The sequence below is a fragment of the Alexandromys fortis genome, unplaced genomic scaffold (genome assembly GCF_014885135.2).
Source record: "Alexandromys fortis isolate MF-2015 unplaced genomic scaffold, M_Fortis_MF-2015_v1.1 scaffold_27, whole genome shotgun sequence".
Classification (NCBI taxonomy): domain Eukaryota; kingdom Metazoa; phylum Chordata; class Mammalia; order Rodentia; family Cricetidae; genus Alexandromys; species Alexandromys fortis.
The window spans coordinates 12,835,898-12,855,897 of NW_026067952.1; the positions used below are offsets into that span (position 1 = coordinate 12,835,898).

At 47.7% G+C, this 20,000-nt stretch overlaps 2 protein-coding genes across 2 annotated transcripts in view; one reads left to right on the plus strand and one right to left on the minus strand.

The window, feature by feature from the left end:
• The window catches only part of Cdk5rap1 (CDK5 regulatory subunit associated protein 1), a 163,997-nt gene that overhangs the window by 88,600 nt on the left and 55,397 nt on the right, over window positions 1–20,000 (plus strand). The gene's annotated exons all lie outside the window — the stretch shown is intronic.
• Window positions 12,610–20,000, minus strand: part of LOC126506857 (uncharacterized) — a 19,132-nt gene continuing 11,741 nt past the window's right edge. Inside the window, exons 13-15 of the mRNA XM_050150745.1 lie at window positions 19,865–19,910; window positions 17,706–17,769; window positions 12,610–15,322 (exon numbers count right to left, since the gene is read on the minus strand). Coding sequence (XP_050006702.1) covers window positions 15,213–15,322; window positions 17,706–17,769; window positions 19,865–19,910 — 220 coding nt within the window. The 3' untranslated portion in view covers window positions 12,610–15,212. The remainder of the gene's footprint in view (window positions 15,323–17,705; window positions 17,770–19,864; window positions 19,911–20,000) is intronic.

The window sequence follows — 20,000 nt, forward strand, 5'->3', positions numbered from 1 at the left end:
TGTCTGTGAACATGTCAAGACCTTAGCTCCAATCTCAGGTTTCTTCCCCAAGTGTCTTATTAGTGAGTAGCTAGTACTTGACTTTCCCTGAGGCATCTATAGAACTGTGCCAGCAAAGCTGGGCACTAGGCCCCATTCTTATCCTGGTTTCCCTGTCTTGGGTGGTTTTCCTCCTTCCTGGTGGATCTGAGCTGTGCTGGTCACTCCTGGGGGTTATTTCCCATCTCCCCTTCTCAGATTCCTCTCTTATGCTTATTGTCTAAGTGCTTTGTCTCTGACATTTACTTGATTCAGCTGATTATTCATTTTGAGACAGGGTCTTAATCTACAGTCCCAGCTTCCCTGAAGCTTGCTTTCTGGTTCTGCCTGGCCGTGACATCACCGAGAACTGTTGCCTCTGTCCCTACAGTACTGGGATTAAAGCTGTGCCCCTCCATGCCTGGCCTGCTTCTTAGTATTCGAATTACAGTTATTCATTGCTACTCATTGTGTGTTCTTAGTTATGTGTAAGTCCCAGGACGAGTTGATGGAGTTGGTTTTTTCTTTCTGTCATGTGGGTTGCAGGGATCAAACTGAGTCCATCTGGATTGGCAGCAGGTGTCATTACCAGATGAATGGTTTCCCTGTCCGCTCTCTTCACATTTAGAGCGGTGCTGAGGTATGTGTCCCTGACATCTTCCTTTAAGATGTGTGTTGTACTGTGACATTTCTTCCCTTTTGCCCTCATTCACCTGCCATGGTTTATAGTATTGGGGGGTCTGGGTCTTTGCTGTGACCTTTGGGAAAGTTGTCAGAATCAATAGGTCACTTCTGTCAAATCCTAAACCTGTAAGTTCTATTTTCTTAATGAAAGACAGGACCCTGCATATGTATTTTTTTTTTTACAACAACCATTCCTCAGACCTCAGCTATAGCCCCTGCTTTACAGAAACACTGCTGATGTCTAGCACAGTGGAGGCTCCTGCTGCATACCTGCCCAGCAAGTGCCTCCTCCACCCGTGACTGGAACCACTCTGGTAATTACTTGATGTTGATTTAAAATATCATCTCTAATCCCTCTCCTTTCATCCTTCCAATCTTGCCATGCCCTGTCCTCTTTTCATACTCTAATAATCTCCAGTACCTGTGTCTTCCCAGAGCTGAGGGGGCCTTAGTCTGGGAAGCTGATGAACCTTAGACAGTGGTTGTGATGGTTTAGATAGGCATTGTGTACACACACACTAGCAAAAGCAAGTCCTCTGTTGCCATTGACATCAGAAAGTGGTTCTAGTAATTCAAGCCAGTGACAATTTCTTGCCTTAAATAAATTGGCTTTTTGAAAACTAAATCTTGCCACATTTCCACCAGACTTCTTCCTTTCCTCTCTGAGCTCTGGGAAATCTAAACAGTATTACATCCACCTAAACACACTGTTAGGACAAGTGGGGCATGTGTTCCTCTTAATGAGCTCATGGCTATGCTGACTTGATGGACCTCTATCAGAGTTCAACAGTCAGTTCTCTGTTTTCTTAAGAAAACAGTCTTCCATCTGGCATGCCTTCAATCCCAGTATTCAGGAGGCAGAGGCAGGCAGATCTCCATGAGATCGAGACCAGCCTGGTCTACAAGAGCTAGTTCCAGGACTGCCAGGGCTGTTACATAGAGAAACCTTGTCTCGAAAAACCAAAAGAAAAAAAAAAAAGAAAATAGTCTCCCATCAGCCTTGATATCCACCGTCCCACTTTAGGCCCAGTGTCCCACAGTTCAGCAGCAGAGGAACATTCTAGATCATCAGTGAGTAAGCCCTAGTCATCTGTCCAGAGGTGACCCAACCCATGGCCGTTCCCACGTAGCCTGCCATTATTAGTGCATTCCTCTGGGTAGTCCTTACCTTGTCCCTCTGAAGGGTCAACGTCTTCAGAAGCTGCTTCTCCTCCTGCTCCTGCCTCTGACTGTCCACCCCAAGGCTGCACCCCACTTTTATAGGCATCCACTGTCTCCTAGAAAGGTCATCATAGAGGAAGGGGCATGATCTAGATGTGCTGATAAGACAGGCGTGATGCAGTCTGCTTTCCAAAATCAGCAGCGGCTCTTCTTGCTTTTGTTGGCATGTTCCTCGGCCTGTCAGAGCTGGTTTTGAGATGGCAGAGGCAGACACGTCACAGAGAGAGTGCAAAGGCCCTAGGGGCCTGGTGCTTCTTTGTGTTCTGTATTCAGCTATATGAGGAAGAGAAGACTACAAATTCTTTTGATCTGGACCTTCTTGAGTTTATCATGCTAGGTGGCTGATCTTTCTCTTTCTTCCTTTCTGTCACAATCTTGCTATCTTGTAGTCACACGTGTTGGGTGAACATCAGGGTAGAAAGGGCCTTGAAGCTGACAGTTTTCAGTCCTCTGAAATTCATTTCATGGCTCCAAACAATGCCCCGGGCATAGGTGAGACTCAGCGCAGGGTGACTGTCAGGAAGGAATCCATGGTACAGGACCATCTCAGACATGATTGACATGTAACATCTAGCAATGTAACGATGTAACAATGAGCATGGGATGCAGGTGGATGCACCTAGGGACCAACTTAACTTAATAGAATATTGCTGTGTTCCAGAGTTTGTTAAAAAGGAAGGCTAGATAACTGGGTGTTACCCCTTTTCTTTCTTCTCCCCATGGAGTATAGCAGGCCTGTTAGAGATGAAGGTATTTTAAAAAAACAACGGTATCCCTACTGGCAAGGAGACTGAAACATAGCACTCTTGTGTATGGGAAATGACCCCTAGAATCCCAATTTGGGAACAGAAAGGCTGGAGCTCAGTGCCAGCCAGAGGAGGGATGTGTCCTAGAAGGGGATTCACAGCTGGGGGCTCGTCAGACCCAGCAGCAGAGACTGCAGGGGGATAGTGATGGGAGCAAGCGCATCCTGACTGGAACTGCTGAGCTGACATAACACTGGCCTCTACTTAGCATGAACCTCATGCCAGGACCCTAACAAGGGTCTCAGTGGGGGAGACAGTGTGTCACTGGTCTCTTTGTCCTGCTTCCCATGGAGACATGCCGATTAAGTCTCCTTCTTGTGCTTTTCACATTCATTTGGCTTTTAGTTGTCTGCTTGAGAGGGGTATGCAAACCTGGCTTGTTGGATGGGGCACCAGGTGTGACCCTAAATTCAGTAACAGAATGAGGCGTGAATGGAGTTAGTGGTCTGTGATGGTTCTGGTTGTACCGAGTTTCTGCTCAGAGCCCGACTCCTTTCTGCCTCTTTTCTCATCTTAGGGTTCTTAAGCTTCCATGCCTGTTTTCTGGTGTGAGACTTCCCTTCCACTTTCAAAGAAAGCTGTGAGACTCCAATCTCTGAAGTGTTGCCATTTCCCCTGTACATGCCACACAGGGTCTGGCACAATCTGAGACCCAAGGCAGGATGGGGTTATTCAATGAGAGGTCACTCATGCCTGCTCCGGCTGCCCACATGCTGGATTAGAGCAGGCTTCCTACTCGCTGCCTGGCCCTTCCAGCAGCCTCAGCATGTCCATTCAGTGCAGGGCTCTCCCCAGCCACACTGGTCCTTGCTCTGAATCTCAGCAGCTGCTCCCCCTCCAGGCCCCAGTGTGGTCTTGGTGCAATGTCAGATGCAAAGAACAGTTGACAGCTGACCTTTTCTCACAGGGCAGAATTCAGAGTGTTGCCCATGATGCTCAGTAGAAGACAGAACCTAAGTGTTCTGGGTCTTATTTTTTCTGGACATTTGAGGGAAATTGAACCATGTTTTTGATGACAGTTTTGCCACTTCTCAGTGATTAGACCTCTTGATTTAATGTCCCCTTTGGAGTCAAACAACTTATGGAAGAGGCGGGAAGTGAGCACATCAGGAAGCAGTCTGTGGTGGCCTCTGGTCCTCCTGGTTCTTAAGAGGTGGGGCAGCCATTGAATTCTGCCAATCCAGGATGCATGGAGTGTGTCATGAAGGACAGGTTTCCCAACTGGGGACAAAGGGCTGACAAAGGGCAGCTTGTCTCAGACACTAAGTGATTTGAACTACTGATGTGCCGTTGAAGGGAGAGCCTTTAAAGGCTGTCCAGGGCCAGATTGAGATAACAATTGCCTGTGATAAAGCAAGGTCAGTGCCAACTCTTAATGGCCTCAGTGTGAAGAGATCACAATGTGCCAGCCTGAGCCAATGGTGCCCCGTGGACACAGTCATCAAGATTTCCACATTTGATAGCTCTGTCCTTCAGCTCACACACAATGCGCACACTGGTGCATAGACTTCCACTTCTCTTTTCTCCTGGGCTTGTCTGTGTCTGGTCTTCTCTAAGTAGGGGCTGAGTTGGGCCTTTTGTGCCATTGCTTATGTGGTCTGATCAGTTCTGATCTTTGGGAGTCACAGCCCACAGGTCCCTCTCCTGGGTTCTTTGTGTCTCTGAACCTTCTGAATTTGTAGGTAAAGTGTGGTCTGGTCTGCACAGGTGACATTCTCTTGATGAGGTCTCATTCCAGTTTTTTTCGTACTAGACATTGAACCAATGTCTTCCATGTGCTATGTATGTACTCAGTCACCAAGTGCTGTTCCTTTCATCTGCTCTTTTAACTTTATTGTTATTCTAAAGAAGAAAAATGGGGTGAATTTATTTCATGGTTTTGTGAGGTTTTAGCTTCTTCTGTGCATGTGTATAGTGTGTGCTTGTTGGCCATGGAAGTGTGAATCCACTTTATCTGACATTATAGATGGTTGTTAGTCACTGTGTAGGTACTGGCAATTGAGCTTCAGTTCTCTGCAAGAGCAACAAGTGTTTTTAACCACTAAGCCAACTCCTAGCCCTTTAATTCTCTTATTTTTTGAGGCTGGGTATCATTTACCTCAGGCTGGCCTCAAATTGGTTGTCATAGCTGATGGTGATCTGGACCTCCTGCTCTTCCTGTCCTGACTTTCCCAGATCAGTGATTACACATGTGTCTACCACACTTAACTCTGCTTCAACTTTGAGATACAGCCAGAGTCAGTTATGCAAGGTGGACTTAATCCTTTTCTGCCTCAGTTTCTATGGCGGCTGAGACTACTTGGTCTTAATGAATTTCTTCATGTATTTTGTTATTTACAAGATGTGACAATCCCCATAGCCAGAACCTGGAAACAACTAAATGCCCCTCTGAAGGATGGAAGGAAAATATGGTACATTTACACAATGGAGTACTACACAGCTGAAAAAAATAATGACATCTTGAATTTTGCAGGAAAGTGGGTGGAGCTAGAAAACATTATTTTGAATGAGGTAACACAGACACAGAAAGACAGTTATCACATGTACTCACTCATAGGTGGTTTTTAAACATAAAGCAAAGAAAAACAGCCTACAAACCACAATCCCAGAGAACTTAGACAACAATGCGGACACTAAGAGAGACTTACATAGATCTAATCTACATGAGAAGTAGAAAGTAGAAAAAGACAAGATCTCCTGAGTAAATTGGGAGCATGAGGACCTTGGGGGAGGATTGAATGGGGAAGGGGAAAGGCAGGGAGGGGAGCAGAGAAAACTGTAGAGCTCAATAAGAATCAATAAAAAACAATTAAAAAAAAGAAAAAAGTGCGACAATCTCATAGTTTAGAAGGAGGCAAGATTTCTGACTCAACTTTTGGGGTCAAATGGGTCCAGAAGTTAACTGTGATTGAGCCGCTTGCAGACTGCGTGTCCTTGGTTATTAAGCTGGCCTGTGCCTTAGTTCCTTCAGCCTACTTGAGTGTGAGCTCCTCTCTCATAGGATAGTCATGCATTGAATTAGATGGAATACATCAAGCAGTTGCTATCTTGACTGATATATGTGAGTAGCTATACTTTTCTTTCTTTTCCCCCTAAGAACTTAAAAAATTATTTTGTGTGTGAGTGTTTGACTGCATGTACATCTGTGCACTGCATATGTACCCGGTACCTGTGAAGGCTTTAAGAAGGCATTGGATTCCCAAGAACTGAAGTTACAGACAATTGAGATGGGAATACCGGAAATCAAACCTGGGTCCTCTGGAAGAGCAGTGAGTGCTCTTGGCTGCTGAGCCTACTCTCCAGCCCCTGTGTGTTTTTCTTTCTTATCTCCCTCCTCCTTCTTTTCCTTTTCCTCTTCTTTCCTTTCATTCTTTATCCTTGCATCTGCTCCACTCAGGTTTCCCCTGAAGCTTTTGTTCAATTTTATATTATCAAATTAGCAGTCCTGTATATGTCCAACCGGAAGTCCATGCATGCAGAAGTGAGCTCAGACTGGACTATAGAGTCACTTCCGACAGTTAGATAAAAGTCATCATCCCTTAGGAACTTGTGAAATCAATTCCTATCTGCCTAAAGGAGTCTTTTTCCTTACCTCCGGCAGAAGGGACATATGGCTCCATTGACATACATCTGTGGTTGCATATCAAAGCCCATGCCAGCTTGCAGGCTTCCCCAGTGCCTACTCACAAGCACCCTGAATACAATATATAACATTTCAAAGCCCCCATGCCAGCATTCCAAACCTTTTTACTTTTCCAGGCTTCTCTTCTCCCAGGTACTAGTTTGTCCTCTTTATAACAGTGCCTGCCTCTCTGACCCCTGCTGTTCTCCCTTCTCTCGCAGGCAGCCCTGGCCATGACCAGTCTGTTTCTCTATATCTCAGATCTGGACTTTTCCAGATGCCTCTGGACATTTTCTCTCTATTATTTACAATAAAAACTTTTCTCTTAGCCATACGATGGGACAGTCATGTTGGTGTTTTCTTTTCTGTGCCTTCTCATGTACAGAACTCCCTTGGGATCATTGTATGGTCATGCCATTGACTAACCTGCCCTGGGGATAGCTACAGTTGATCTCCACTGAATTCAGCATGTGGGCAATCCTACGGGTACTGGCCCTGCCCAAGGTCAGTGGAGGTGTATTGCTCCTTCCTAAGAGGGACAGTCCTCTTAATATTGGGTCTGCACAGTGAAGTGTGTACTGGGCCCTGTCACGGCCACCCTCGACCAGCAAGGATGACGCGCAACACACCAGAGCTCTTCTCACTGCAGTTTATTCCAGGACTTTATTCACTTTCTCTCTCTCTCTCTCTCTCTCTCTCTCTCTCTCTCTCTCTCTCTCTCTCTCTCTCTCTCTCTCTCTCTCTCCCTCTCTCTCTCCCTCTCTCTCTCTCTCTCTCTCTCTCTCTCTCTCTCTCCCCGAGCAAACCTCTCCCAGCCCTTAAGTAGGCATGGGCTGCCAACCCCGAACTGCCAGGTGGGCACTGCCCATAGGTTCATGCATATGCAAGCAGCTGATAATCATTGCGTGATCATAGCATAGGTCAGGCCTTAGCCATCTCAGGAGTTGATTATGCATCTCCATCAGGTGAGATTCCATGCAGCTCGCTACAGTTCCCCCTTTTGTTTTGTAAAGCCACAGGTAAGAGTAGAGGTCTGATCTCTGTTAAAAATGAAACATGTACTAGTGTTTGTCCAGGTGTCATCCACTCAGAGAACACTAGACCTGTCCGGTGCCTTTTTACAGAGGTGGGAGCTAGACACCAACCCACATGCAATCAGACTTGCTCTTACATCTCTAGCCAAACTTGGGGAGACTGTCCTGCTTCAATGACCGTGAAGGCCTGAATGATCATAACTGCATTGCAATGCTGTGAAACCCTTATGTGACAAATGCACCACAGGCATACCAGGGAGGCAAGCACCATTAAGCCCTGTTAGGGCTCCTACTCCCGCCCACTCCTTCAGATGATCCATGGAGTGATCCAGGAAGATAGTCCTTCTGCCAGGCTGGTATCCATGCGTGTGGAATCTGCAGTCACAATCGTCACTCGCAGTTGTTCCAGTTGTTGTTCGAATTCACCAGACCAATTACCTAAAAGATATCTAGACAATTCTTTAAATTTTTCATATCACACACAGCCCCAGATACTTCCACCCACAGCCAAGCTGAGCCAATTGCCAGAGCTGCGGCTGTGCTTGCGGCAGCAGCAAGGGCAGTCAGAACTGGTAGCAGAGGGGCCAGCACAGAGGAGAGGAAGGGGAAGCAATCTTGCTTTCCCCTCCCTGGCTTTCCTCTGCCTGCTCCTGTCACTAGGAGTGGCTTTGCCATGACCCCAGGAGCAGTCAGAAATCACTGTTCCTTCAGCAGTCCCCCAAACAACATACCCCAGCTGCCATACCCCCGTGGCACATTCATTCATGTCAGCTGAGTGCATGGAAGACACCTTCTCCCTCGTGCACCTCTTTGGCTTCCCTAGCAACCCAGCTGATCCTGCTTCTGCTCTGAAAGGGCCCCGCTTAAACCATGTTTTAGGGAATTTGGGAGATGTCAGTCTCTCTGGCTACTTCCTGCTGAGCGGGGGCGTAGCATTCTTAAAGGTATTTACTACAATCTACTGCCATTTTCCAGTCGCACTCGGGCTCAGGTCTCAGGTAGCATAGGTCAGGCCTTAGCCATCTCAGGAGTTGATTATACATCTCCATCAGGTGTGACACCACGCAGCTCGCTACAGGGCCCAGGCTTTTATTTGTGTATATTTACCTCCTTAGAACTGGGTTTGCCCTTTAGTCCATGTAAGGACACCCTCTGTGTATTGGGTCTACACCATAGACAGCATGGGCACAGTCTTAGACATTAGACATGCACCGATTTCAATATACAAGCAGCCTTCTGTGTACTGGCTTGCCCTGACATCAACGTATGGGTTGCCTCTTGAGTACTTGCATTGAGTGCCAATGTATTGCTGACCCCTGACTATGTAGGCAACCTGCACTGGGGATAGTGTGTTTTCAGTCTTCTGGGTGCTGGGCCTGCCCTGGTGGCCACATGTATGTAACTTTCAGGATCTTGGATTTGTCTTTTGGTCAACAAGCATACAGCTTCCTGGATTCTGAGCCTGCCCTAGAGTCAGCATGAGTCACCCCCTGGTCAGTGGTCCCCTGTCCAAATAGGTTGAAGGTGTGTATGGTCCTCTGGACCCTTTCCTTAGATCAGCATGTGAGCAGCTTCCTGGGTGATTTTGGCCTTACTTTCCACACTCATCACTAGAGCTCTGACAGCGTGGGCGTACCTTGTTGAAGTTGTAGCAGCAAAGGCATAGCTTTTCCTGGTAACGTTTATAGTTTCCTATTGGCCAAGCATGGCCAGTATTGGCTCATTGTAGGGTTTGATGAAGATGAGGATGAATAAGCAGGAGGAAGTCAGAGCTTCAGGAGGAAGAAGTGGTTACAAAGGCCATTAAGGAAAAAACTCCTGGGGCATATTAGTCTATTCTCCATCAGGATCTGGTTGGTCCTCAGTATCTGCTAACAATGAAGTAATGGAAGTGTCATATTAAAAATTCCAGGAAGTACAGATAGCAGAGAAGGGAGACAGGCACTCTAACTTAGACTACCGGAGTTGATTTAAAGGCGTCTCCTTCCACTGGTAGGTGGAGTTAACGTTAGAGAGGTAGTAACCAAATTGGTGCTCCCAGTCAATTTTTAAAAAGGTTTATTATTATTATTATTAATTTAAACCTTTTAGATTATTAGATTTATTTATGTGTATGAGTGTTTTGTCTGCATGTGTGTATGTGCACCTATGGATGGTGTGAGCCGCCATGTGGGTCTTCTGTAAGAACAAATGCTCTTAATGACTGAGCCATCTCTCAAGCCCCTGTATTATTTTTAGTGATGTGTATGTGTGTGTGTCTGTACACATGAATGCAGGTGCCCCTGGAGGCCAGAGGCATCAGATCTCCTGAAACTGGAGTCACATACAGTAGTGACCCACCTGATATAAATGCTAAGAAATAAACCTGAGTCCTCTGCAAGAGCAGTAAGCACTCTTAACTGCAGAGCCGTCTTTCTAGCCCCCACTAGATTTTTTTTTAAATAGTAAAAGTTTTTTTTTTCCACCTAAAGTGTTTGGATTCAAAATACAGGCATCATGAATGTCATAGTCATATGTTCTGGCCCCAAATAAATTGTAAGTGTCCCATGAATGGAATTTTTTTGGAAGATTTAAATAAGATTTGTCGACATAACAACTAGATTTTGTCATCAAACTTCTCCCTGCCCTGGCATGTAGACATTTGTTGTCTTTTGGGGTTGGTGACTGCCCTGCAATCCTCCGGACTCTGGGGAAAGCTACTTCCTCATGGACTATGGACATATAGCACTTTCCTGTCTGCCTTCATCACCCCCTTTTCCACTTTAACTGAGCCAGCCACTCAATTAGGCCATTATCTCCTCTTTATTATCTGTTTTCCAAAGAGGAAGAGCGAAGTACTTTGACGTCTGTGCTTGAAATCTGTCTTAAGTGTTTCTTTGTTAGTTCTGGGTTCCTTCCCCTTCCCAAGTCTTCATTTCATCCCCGAGTCTTCATTTCCAGGCAGCTGTGGTTGTTCCAATGCTCCAGACCTGTGCGGAGTCTCAGAAGCTCCGCCCTTTTGGAGTTTTCTTCTTTCATGTGACGTCCGGGTTTGTTTTTGTTTTTGTGTACATGACTTGTTCAGTGTGGCCATCTGTATGATCTTAGACACATAACTGAAAAGTCCAGCTGCAACTAAAGTGATTAGAGGCTTTTTAGCCAGTCCAAGAACTCACATTTCCTAGATAGTAAGCAGGCTTAAGTTCACATGAGTTGTTTTAAGTTTGGTAAGAAACTGCAGCCTGCTCTGGGTATACCTTCAATTCCAGCAGAGGCAGGTAGCTCTCTTGAGTTCAAGGCCAGCCTTGTCTATAGAGTGATATGCTAGGATAGCCAGGGTGACAGAGAAATTCTGTTTTGAAAAACCAAATAAGAAAAGAAAAAGAAAGAAGGAAGGAAGGACAGGCAGACAGATGACAGAAAGAAAGGAAGGAAGGAAGGAAGAAAGGAAGGAAGGAAGGAAGAAAGAAAGAAAGAAAGAAAGAAAGAAAGAGAGAAAGAAAGAAAAACTGATGCCCAGATAGGCATTTAACTTACTTTCAATACTCTGTGCCTACATAGTGCCTGCTGCCCAGAGCCAGGCTTACTATTGTTCCAACCTGAAGGTCAAGGAGGGTTAAGTCTCTTGTCTTTCTCCTTCCTGAGAATTGACTTGAGAGGGGACTTATGCAGTGATTCTGGCCACTCTAACAGCGCTCACAGTGCCTGAAGGCAAATCCTGGGTTCATGGCTCTTGAGTCAACCCTTGAAGGCCAGAGAAGGAAAGACCTAGCCAGAAGCCCAGTAAGCCAGACATAGCTGGATGCTCTGGTGAGCCTGTGGGCTTTCATTCAGACATTTAATTTTTATTCTTTTAAAGATTTGTTTTGTGTGTGTGTGTGTGTGTGTGTGTGTGTGTGTGTGTGTGTGTGTACCCACTGAGTCCAGAATACGGTGTTTGGTCCCTTGGAGCTGAAGTTACAGGTGTTTGTGAACCAGCTGGAATGGGTGCTGGAGTCCAAGCTCGGATCCTCATGGGGAGCATCAAGTACTCTCAACCACAGAGATACAGCTCCAGCTCCTGATTCAGAGACTGAATCTGAAATAAAAATCTCCTTTGTTCTGCCTTTTCCTGGTTCTCTGGGGCCCTAGAATGCTAAGCTTTTATTGAGATCCTAACTGTGTACAGTGGAGTGGAATAATTTCTAATGTTCAGAGGGCTCCTGTTCCAGTTTGCCAAGTCTTTGTTTTCCTTGTGTCTTCTCCTTCACACGCTGTCCAGACACCAAAGGCTTTCTTTCCTCATATCACCTGGCTGCTCCACAAATGAAACCATGGAAGCACTTTCAAGTCCCTTAGGCAGGATCACCAGAGAGGTACCCTGACTGCCACCCCCAATAGCCCCGCCCAGCCAGAAGACCAGTCACCACCCCCACCCCTTTTCCTCATGACAGTTAGGGTCACTGCCTCTGAGGGGATGATGGGAACAGAAGACAGAAATGGCTCAGGTAGTTTTGAAGTTGGAGATCTTGATTCTTGTCCTCAGCTCTGTCCTGACTGGAAGGTAAAAATGCCAGAAATATTTTAGGGCTCTAAATCCTGCCCTGACTTCTTGTTATTTTTCTTCTCTGTTTACACAGCTGCCTGGAAACTGTAGGTGAGGGTGTGACCAAAACAGCAGTTCAGATACCTAGGGATGGAGAGGCACATGGATGCCTAATGGTGGGATAACTGGCCAACCAACTCCCACAACCCATTTTCTGCCATAAGTCATATAAAAAGTCCTCAAACTAGCAGCTTAATGCCACCTTAATGGCACCCATCCCCAGGCCCTTCTCTTGCTACCCTGGAGCTTGTCTTGCTTCTTCTCTCTTAAACTCTCACCTGTGAGCCTATAATGAACTTATTTATAGAAACTCACCCTACCCATGGTTGCTCTGTGAATTTGTGAGACAGTCTGGAACCACAGACACAGTGGAAGGAATTTTGCCTGACTCCTAGCTACTAGCACTCAAACTCCTGAATTGAGCCTGCTCGAGGCTAGGAAAGCCTCTGTTATACTCAAGAACCCCACTTTCCTCTTGCTTTAAAGGATCAAGAGCCCATTTGGATGAACCCTTGATGGAGAGTGCTGCAGACAGAAGTTTCTGTCCCACCTGGTCCTGTAGCTGTTCAGTCCCAAAGAAACACGCAGAGGCTTATATTAATTATAAACCATTTGGCCTATTAGCTCAGGCTTATTATTAACTAGCTATTATAACTTAAATTAACCCACAATTGTTATCAATGTTTAGTCATGTGGCTTGGTACCTTTTCTTAATAAGGCATTCTCATCTTGCTTGCTCTGTGTCTGGGTGGTGATTAAATTTCCACCTTTTCTCTTCCCAGAATTCTCCTAGCCTGGTAGTCCCGCCTATACTTCCTGCCTGGCTACTGGCTAATCAGTGTTTTATTAAACCAATATGAAGTGACAGATCTTTATAGTGTACAAAAGCATTATCCCACAGCATATTCCTTTTTTTTCTTTTAAAAACAAGAGCTCTTGCAGGGATGAAGAGTTAAAAGGCTTTTCTCTTTTTTATTTTTCTCTTTCTCTTTCTCCTTACCCCTGCCCTTTTCTGGCTAGGTTTCCCTCCAGCCTGGGCTGACATGGAAGTCACTTTGTAACTTAGGCTGGCCCAAACACATGACAGTTCCTCTGCCTCAGCCTCCCACATTCTGGGCTGACAGGTGTGAACCACCATTCCCAGTCTTTCCTTCCACCTGGGACAGAACACAGAGCACTTTCCAAGGCTCATAGGAGAACTAGAGCAGGGAAGGAGCCCTTCATCTAAACCCTTCAAGGTGCGTCCCTACTGTCAGGAAACCCAGACTCACAGAGGAAACATCTTTATTACAGTTGAGAACTCCACTGGGACTGAGGCAGACCATGGACTTTGGGGTCTTGAGCACATGCAGCTGGGGGCAAGGACTGGTCCTCTGCAGAGCAGCTACTCAGGAATGGTCAGTAGTATGTAATTCTGTGGACAGAGCAGAGAGTGCTTTCCCAGGGTTGCTCCTGACACACCAGAGGGGCCCACACCTGTGACTAAGAAAGGAGAGCCAGGGACTGAGTGGATGAGGGTGCAGAGCAGAGAGGAAGACAAGGTCTTGGGAGCGTTTATGAGGACAGGCACACTAGACTTTGGAGTGTTTTCTGAGGTATATGGACTAGTGAAAGAAGGACGATGGGGGCTGGAAGAACAAGCAGGGCAGCCCTGGAAGGGTGTGTGTTGTACACTGCTCAGCTCCAGGTGACTTTTTCCTTTAAACCACGGTCTGCATGGTGTGCTCTGTAACCTGCACCTGAACAATGGCACAAGGCAGCCGAGAAGCAGATCGGCAAGTGTGCCTTGCTTTTCACAGGTCTAGTCATGAGACAGACAGGGTGGCTAGAAGGTGCTGGCTGTGACCTGACCCTGGTCATTCACCTGACCTGTTGCTCCAGGGCTGGTGGCATTATTTTTAGGACAGTCACAAACCTTGGATGACCTGGATGTGTTCCTCCAGACCTACTCAAGTAAGGGTTTCTCTGGATTCTCTAAGGCCCCTAGGCAGAAGCAGCAGTGGTGGGGGATGGGGAGTGGAAGATACTGAGTGGCTGTTGAGGCATTGCCCGCTGCAGCTCCCACCTCAGGTTCTTGAAGGCAGACTTCTGCAGTCAGGAATGGAAATGGGAGGCTCAGGGTCTAAGCTTGGGATCCTAAAAGCTCAAGGTCATTCGTCTTTTTGTTTCTTCTTCTCTTCTGTCCTTCCTTTCTTTTTGACACAGGGTCCCATTATGTAGTCCTGTCTGACCTGGAACTCAGATCATCCTGGCTCCATCTCCTGAGTGCCGGGATTACAAGTATGTGCCACAACCTTGGTAATCATCTCAAGGGGAGGGAAGAAATGAAGAGTGTGTCTGAGCCCTGCCCTTCTTACCAACCTCCTTCCCCATTTCCCAAGATCCCTGTCTCTGTCTCAGTGTCTCTGTCTTCCCCCTGCCCAAATCTGGAGTTTATTATGGTCATGTTCAGTTTTCAGAAGGCATTTCATTCTGAGAGATGTGTTCTGTTAACTGTGAGATTGTATTTCTGTCTGCCTTCCAACTTGTTCTTCTGAAACCTCCTTTAAATATTTCTTTCATCTTTCAAAAAGATATTTTTATTTTGTTTTCATATTTGTGTATGTTTGTATGTCTGTGAGTGTATGCCATGTGTGTGCAGGTACCAGTGGAAACCAGAAGTGGGCATCAGGTCCCCTAGGGCTAGAGTACCGTTGTGAGCCTTCTCTGGCTATGGGTGCTGGGAAGGGCAGCAACACTCTTCACCACTGAGCCCACATCCCTAGAACTTCACATAATGAACTTTCCCCCTTTGGGAGCCAGGGCAGGAAGTAGGACAGGCCTGGGAGCAGATCCCCAGGCAGCACCTCAGAGGCTAAGCTTTCCCTGCTTCCTGCCCCTGGTGTTTGCAGGGAGTGGGCACTGGGCACAACAGTACTGTCTGGGAACCATGACACCTCAGTTCTAGGGAGGTGGGTGGTCCTGTCTAAGATATAGACTTGGAGGTCAGATAAAGACTCCTGCTTTGACACCCTGGCCATGCTTTTCTGCCTTTCTGAGCCTTGAGTTTCCTCTCAGTCAAAGTGGGGAGAATAGTCTGTGTAAGGGGAGGTGCTCTTGATGAGCCCTGAGTTCTGGCTTCCTGAGTGGCTCACGCTGGCCCCCAAGGTCTCAGTTACTTTATAGCAGGTGTCGCATCCAGCATGGTTGTGAGGTAGAGGTAACATGAGAGGCAGAGGGCCTGGAGCGGCCTCAGCTTCTGATTCCAACTCATTAGCTGAGCATCATAAGGAGACCCCTCCCTCTGCACCTACCTCAGAGAAGTCCACTTGGGCCTGGCTGAAGGAGATGCCCTTGATGTTGGGCAGTGGGAGGCCATGCTCTCTGAGCCACTCTACAAGAGGAAGGCAGGAAGGAGCTCAGGGCCTGGGGGGCAGGGCTGTCTGGCAGGTGTGCTTAGGAGACTCTGGGTGGCTAACCTCCACAGCCCCTAGCTAGGGGACCTTCTGTACCTTAATCCCCCTTGTCCAGGCAGTCCTGACAGCAAACAGCCTAGTGAAAGGAGACGTTACTAGAGGAGTACCACTTTCAACATTTCCTTGTGACATTGTCGTCTACAAACGTGTTGGGACACACATGTCCTGTGAGCCACGGGTCAGATCACCTTCCCACACCTTTACTTACACCTGTCTTTTAAAGGAACACTTACTAAGTATGTCCCAGACCTGTGAACACATTGTTAGGAAGCTGTCCTGTGTGGTGTTCAAGGGAGATTCAATTTGATGAAGATTGAAGGTTTCCTGCGAATCTGCTCAGGAAATGCATTTTATCTAATTCTCTCTACCACTCATCTTAAAATGAGCTGACATGTTGGCAGAAATGAAACCTCTCACAAATAGATGAGACAGGACCAGAATCAACTGAAAACACTAGACATGGGCTCTGTCAGCCACGATCAGATATGTTTGCTCCCCAAATAGCTGCAAACTAAGCCTCAAATCAGTAAATGTACAGAGCTGGTCAGTTTGCTGTCAGTGCTTCTGGCAACTATTTGGGTAGCTGATTTTCCATAAATGGAGTTGTGAAAAACTGAGGGCCTGGCATGGCCTCCTCCTGTGCCCACCACCCTGTGTTGAGCAGTCTTTTCCCCACCCCATTTCTCCCAGCCAGTCTGGGCTTGGAGAGATCTTGCATCCTCTTGCTGGCCGAATGGTCACTTGGAAGCCAGGTGTGGGGTGGATGGAGGAGGAAGAGCCCATGCGTGTGTTCTCCCATTTGCCCTCAGATCTCACTGGGTCCCCAGCCTGAAGACCCCTCATTATAGGACTCTTCCATGGGACTTGCCCAAGTCTCCTCACTGTGGTTTCTTCTCTCAAGTTGTTTCTTACAGCCCTCCTGGGTTTCTGTAATGGCTGCACACTGCCCTTTTCTCCTCGGGGTGGGGTTGCAGTATGAACAGTACCCCATGGCATTTGAGAAAGTTCCTAGCCTGGTGTTTAGACCTTGTGTGACCATACCAATTTCTGGGCCTGGCCCACTTTTTTTTCTTTTCTTTTTTTTACCCTTGTGGTGTTCCAGGGTGTGACACACAAGAGTTGAATGAGAGCCTGTGGTGGGCACAGGGCCCTATCTCTCCAGCCCCTCGCAGGTGAATTCTTGCCTGTCTGTCCTCTCCGACTGCCCTGCTGGACCTTATACTGCCACCTGCTTTGTGCCCAGCTTGTCTCTCTTTTTGAACAGATTTGCTCACTTCATGCTCAGAACCTTCCCTGGCCACCATAGTTCCTCAGGACAGAAGCCTGGCCAGCGTTTGAACCTCTGACAACTTCTCAAAGCGATTGCTCTCCTAATGTGACTCAGAGCACAAAGACCCTCAATTGAGAAAGCAAGAAGTCAGGACTCTAGGCTCAGCTTGGCCAGAGATGTGCTGGGTCACTTTGGACAAGTCACCTAACCACTCTGGATCTGTGGAGGGGCCCATCTGAAAGATGAAAAGTCCTAGCTGGATAATCTCCCAGAGTCAGTGGGGCCAGGCTGCACATCCTATGTTGTGAGTCACTGGACAGAATGCTAGGGACACAATGAGAAACATGAGGACTGGTGTCCGTGGGAAGCTGACCATGAAGTGGGGCACAGGCACTGACCAGGTAACCATGGGGATGGGCACACACCCTGCCAAAGGAACGGCCAAGCCAGGAAGCCCAGGGCTATGGATTGCCCCTTCCTCTTCCTAACTCACCTCCCCAAGTGTCTACAGTGCCTTGTCTCAGCGTCTGAGGAACTCAGGGTAAGACAGGGAGTTCTGGAAAATTCTGGGTTCCTGATAGCTAGAGGGAAGGTGATGTGTTGTGACATTTAGCTTTCAGCGGTCTAGCAGGTTCAGATGCCTACCCTGCGGATCATGTTTACAGTGTGAGCTGCCCACTTTAGCGATCCTTCCGATTGGCCTCAGCCCATCTAGCATTCCACCTGGGACCATTGACTGCTGGCCCTGTAGTTGCTGAGACTGAGTGGCCCCTCCCCTCTGAGGGCCCCTGCCTGTGACTTTACACCATCCCTGCAGCTGCTCATCTGGCCAACTGTCCATGCTCTGAGCTTGCATCTGCATTAGCGTCCTCCACAACTGCATCTGAAAGCTTGGGTGTCTACTGCTTCCTGCTTTGCCTGGGGGCCAGTTGCAAGTCTGACAGCTGTTTGCAGCTCCTGTGGACAGGTCTGGTGCTGCCTCCAGCCATGTATGTGATGTGTGGCCGACAGAGAGGTTCAGTGAGACTAACCGTTATGGTGAGGCAGGAACTGTCTCTTCAGGACCATCAAGAGCAAGGCCTTCAGATGCTCTTCCTGCAACAGGGAAACAGCATACAGTTCAGTTCCTCTGGCTTGGTGCATCCCAGCCCAGGATGGGGAAACTATTATACAGATGCCACATAGATTCTGGAGAAGTCCTATAGATACCACCTTAAAAAATACCCCAAGTCTTCCTATGTGGGCTAGGCTGGCTTTGAACACACTATCCCCCTGCCTTAGCTTCCCTAGTGCTGGGATTACAGGATTATACCGCATCTATCCACATGCCACTTTTGAAGGACCTTGGAGGCTTTGGGTCAGATTAGTGAAGGGTCAGGCAACACTGAGGGGCCCAAGAAGGAGACACCTCCCACACCAGCCATGTACCATCTCTGCTGGGGAGGAAACAGATGGGTCTATGGAACACAGGGCACAGCGTCTCAGGGACCAGCTTTAGGTCAGTGTGAGAGACCACCTTCTAGTATTGAGAGCTGCTGACAGAGGGACACGTTGAAAGAGCAAGCCTCCCATCCGTAGGAGTGCGCAAGGGGGCTTGATCGGGACTGTCCCGACTCCGGCTTTTTGTCAGGTAGGAGGCTGCTAGTATTACTACACACATGTATTACATGTCCTTGGTGTGGGTGGCTTATACAATGTATAAATTGTCACCCTGGTCTCATGGGTGTCCTGTGAAATGTCACAGACGAGATTCCAGATTGGAGAAAAAGGGTCCTAGTGCCTTTGATGCAGATTCTAAGCAAGTGGAAACCATGTGACAAGGACCATAATATTCTGCAGGGTAGGCCTGGGTTCCAGTCCTAGTGAACTCTCCCTACAGTGTTTCTTGGTCCATATCTTCACTCAGCCCCACCTCCCTGTGACTCTTCTCTTTTAAGGCTGGAGTCTGTGACATACAGGCCTACAGAGAGGACCTGTGGGGAGAGAGCCTACTGTGGCACCCTTCTTCCCAAGCAGGGGCAGGATCAACCCTTGGGGAAGAGGTACAGTTACATTAGCAATGGATTGAGCTCAGGGTTGAAGGCTAGTAGGTTCAGCCATGTTGCACAGCTCCCTGCACCCCTGTGTTTAACATGTAGAACACGACTGGCCCTTAAAAAGCTCACCTCATTCTAGATGACTCCCCAGTTCCTTCCCCTTCTCTGACCCAGCTGGGAATCCTGTTGGTTAGGACCACCTTCAAAGATGCCAGTCCCTGACTCTTGTGTGCTGGGCCACCACTACCACCTCCTGGGAACCTCGTCTACCCTCTGCTGGCTACACCCTGCTGTGGCCCCATTGCCTTCTCTTGGTGCTACTTCTCCTCTGCTTACACTCTCTCAACGAGGCTTCCATCTCAGTCTGAGGAAAAGTCTCCCCAGTAGGACCTGCCTTGCCCCTCTTGGGTCTTGCACTTTGCTCCAGAGCCCTGGCTCTTCCTTGAACCCATGGGGACACATTTAGTCTTGGGTCTTTGACTCACCTCTTCCCTGATGTCTCTAGTCTCCCCACTTCTGCTTTGAGTCTTTGTTTAAAGACTCAAATACATCCCCCAACTCCCTTTTTAAAATAGATGATTTTTTTTATTTTATGTACATTGGTGTTTTGTCTGCATGTATGTCTGTGTGAGGGAGTTGGATCCCCTGGAACTAGAGTTACAAACACTTGTGAGCTGCCATGTGGGTGCTGGAAATTGCAATGCTCTTAACCACTGAGCCATCTCTCTAGCCCCAGACTCCTTTCTAATGTTGCTGATCCTCACACTGACTTCACTTTTTCATGGTACTATCACCTGACTCCATGCTGAACAGTTTGCTTTGCTGAGGTTTATATGGTCTTATGGCTGCTAGCCTTTGAGGGGTGGGGACCTTTGTGTTGATACCTGACTCATCTGTGTACCTGGGGCAAGGCTAGGCACATAGTAGGCACTCAATTAATATCTGTTATATATATGCAAAAGGATGAAACAGACAAGCCAGAGCCTCAGAGGCCACACCCTACCCCAGCAGGAGTCGGGGGCTCCAGGGTGAGATGAGAGTAGGGACAGAGTAGGACTCGGGCTTTCCCCGTGTCACTGTGTCAGTGACTTGGGAGTATTTACACTGTGCATTGATGGATATTTTAAGACACAAGGCTGAAGAAAGGGACTCACCTGCTTCTCAATGATGGTGGGGTAGGAACCCAAGGTGACTACAGTGCTGCCAGAAGAAAGTGAGTAAGTTGGTGAGTGAGCTGGGAGTCTAAGTACCTGCCCTGCCCTGGGCATAGAGGGGGCTGCCATCCCCAAC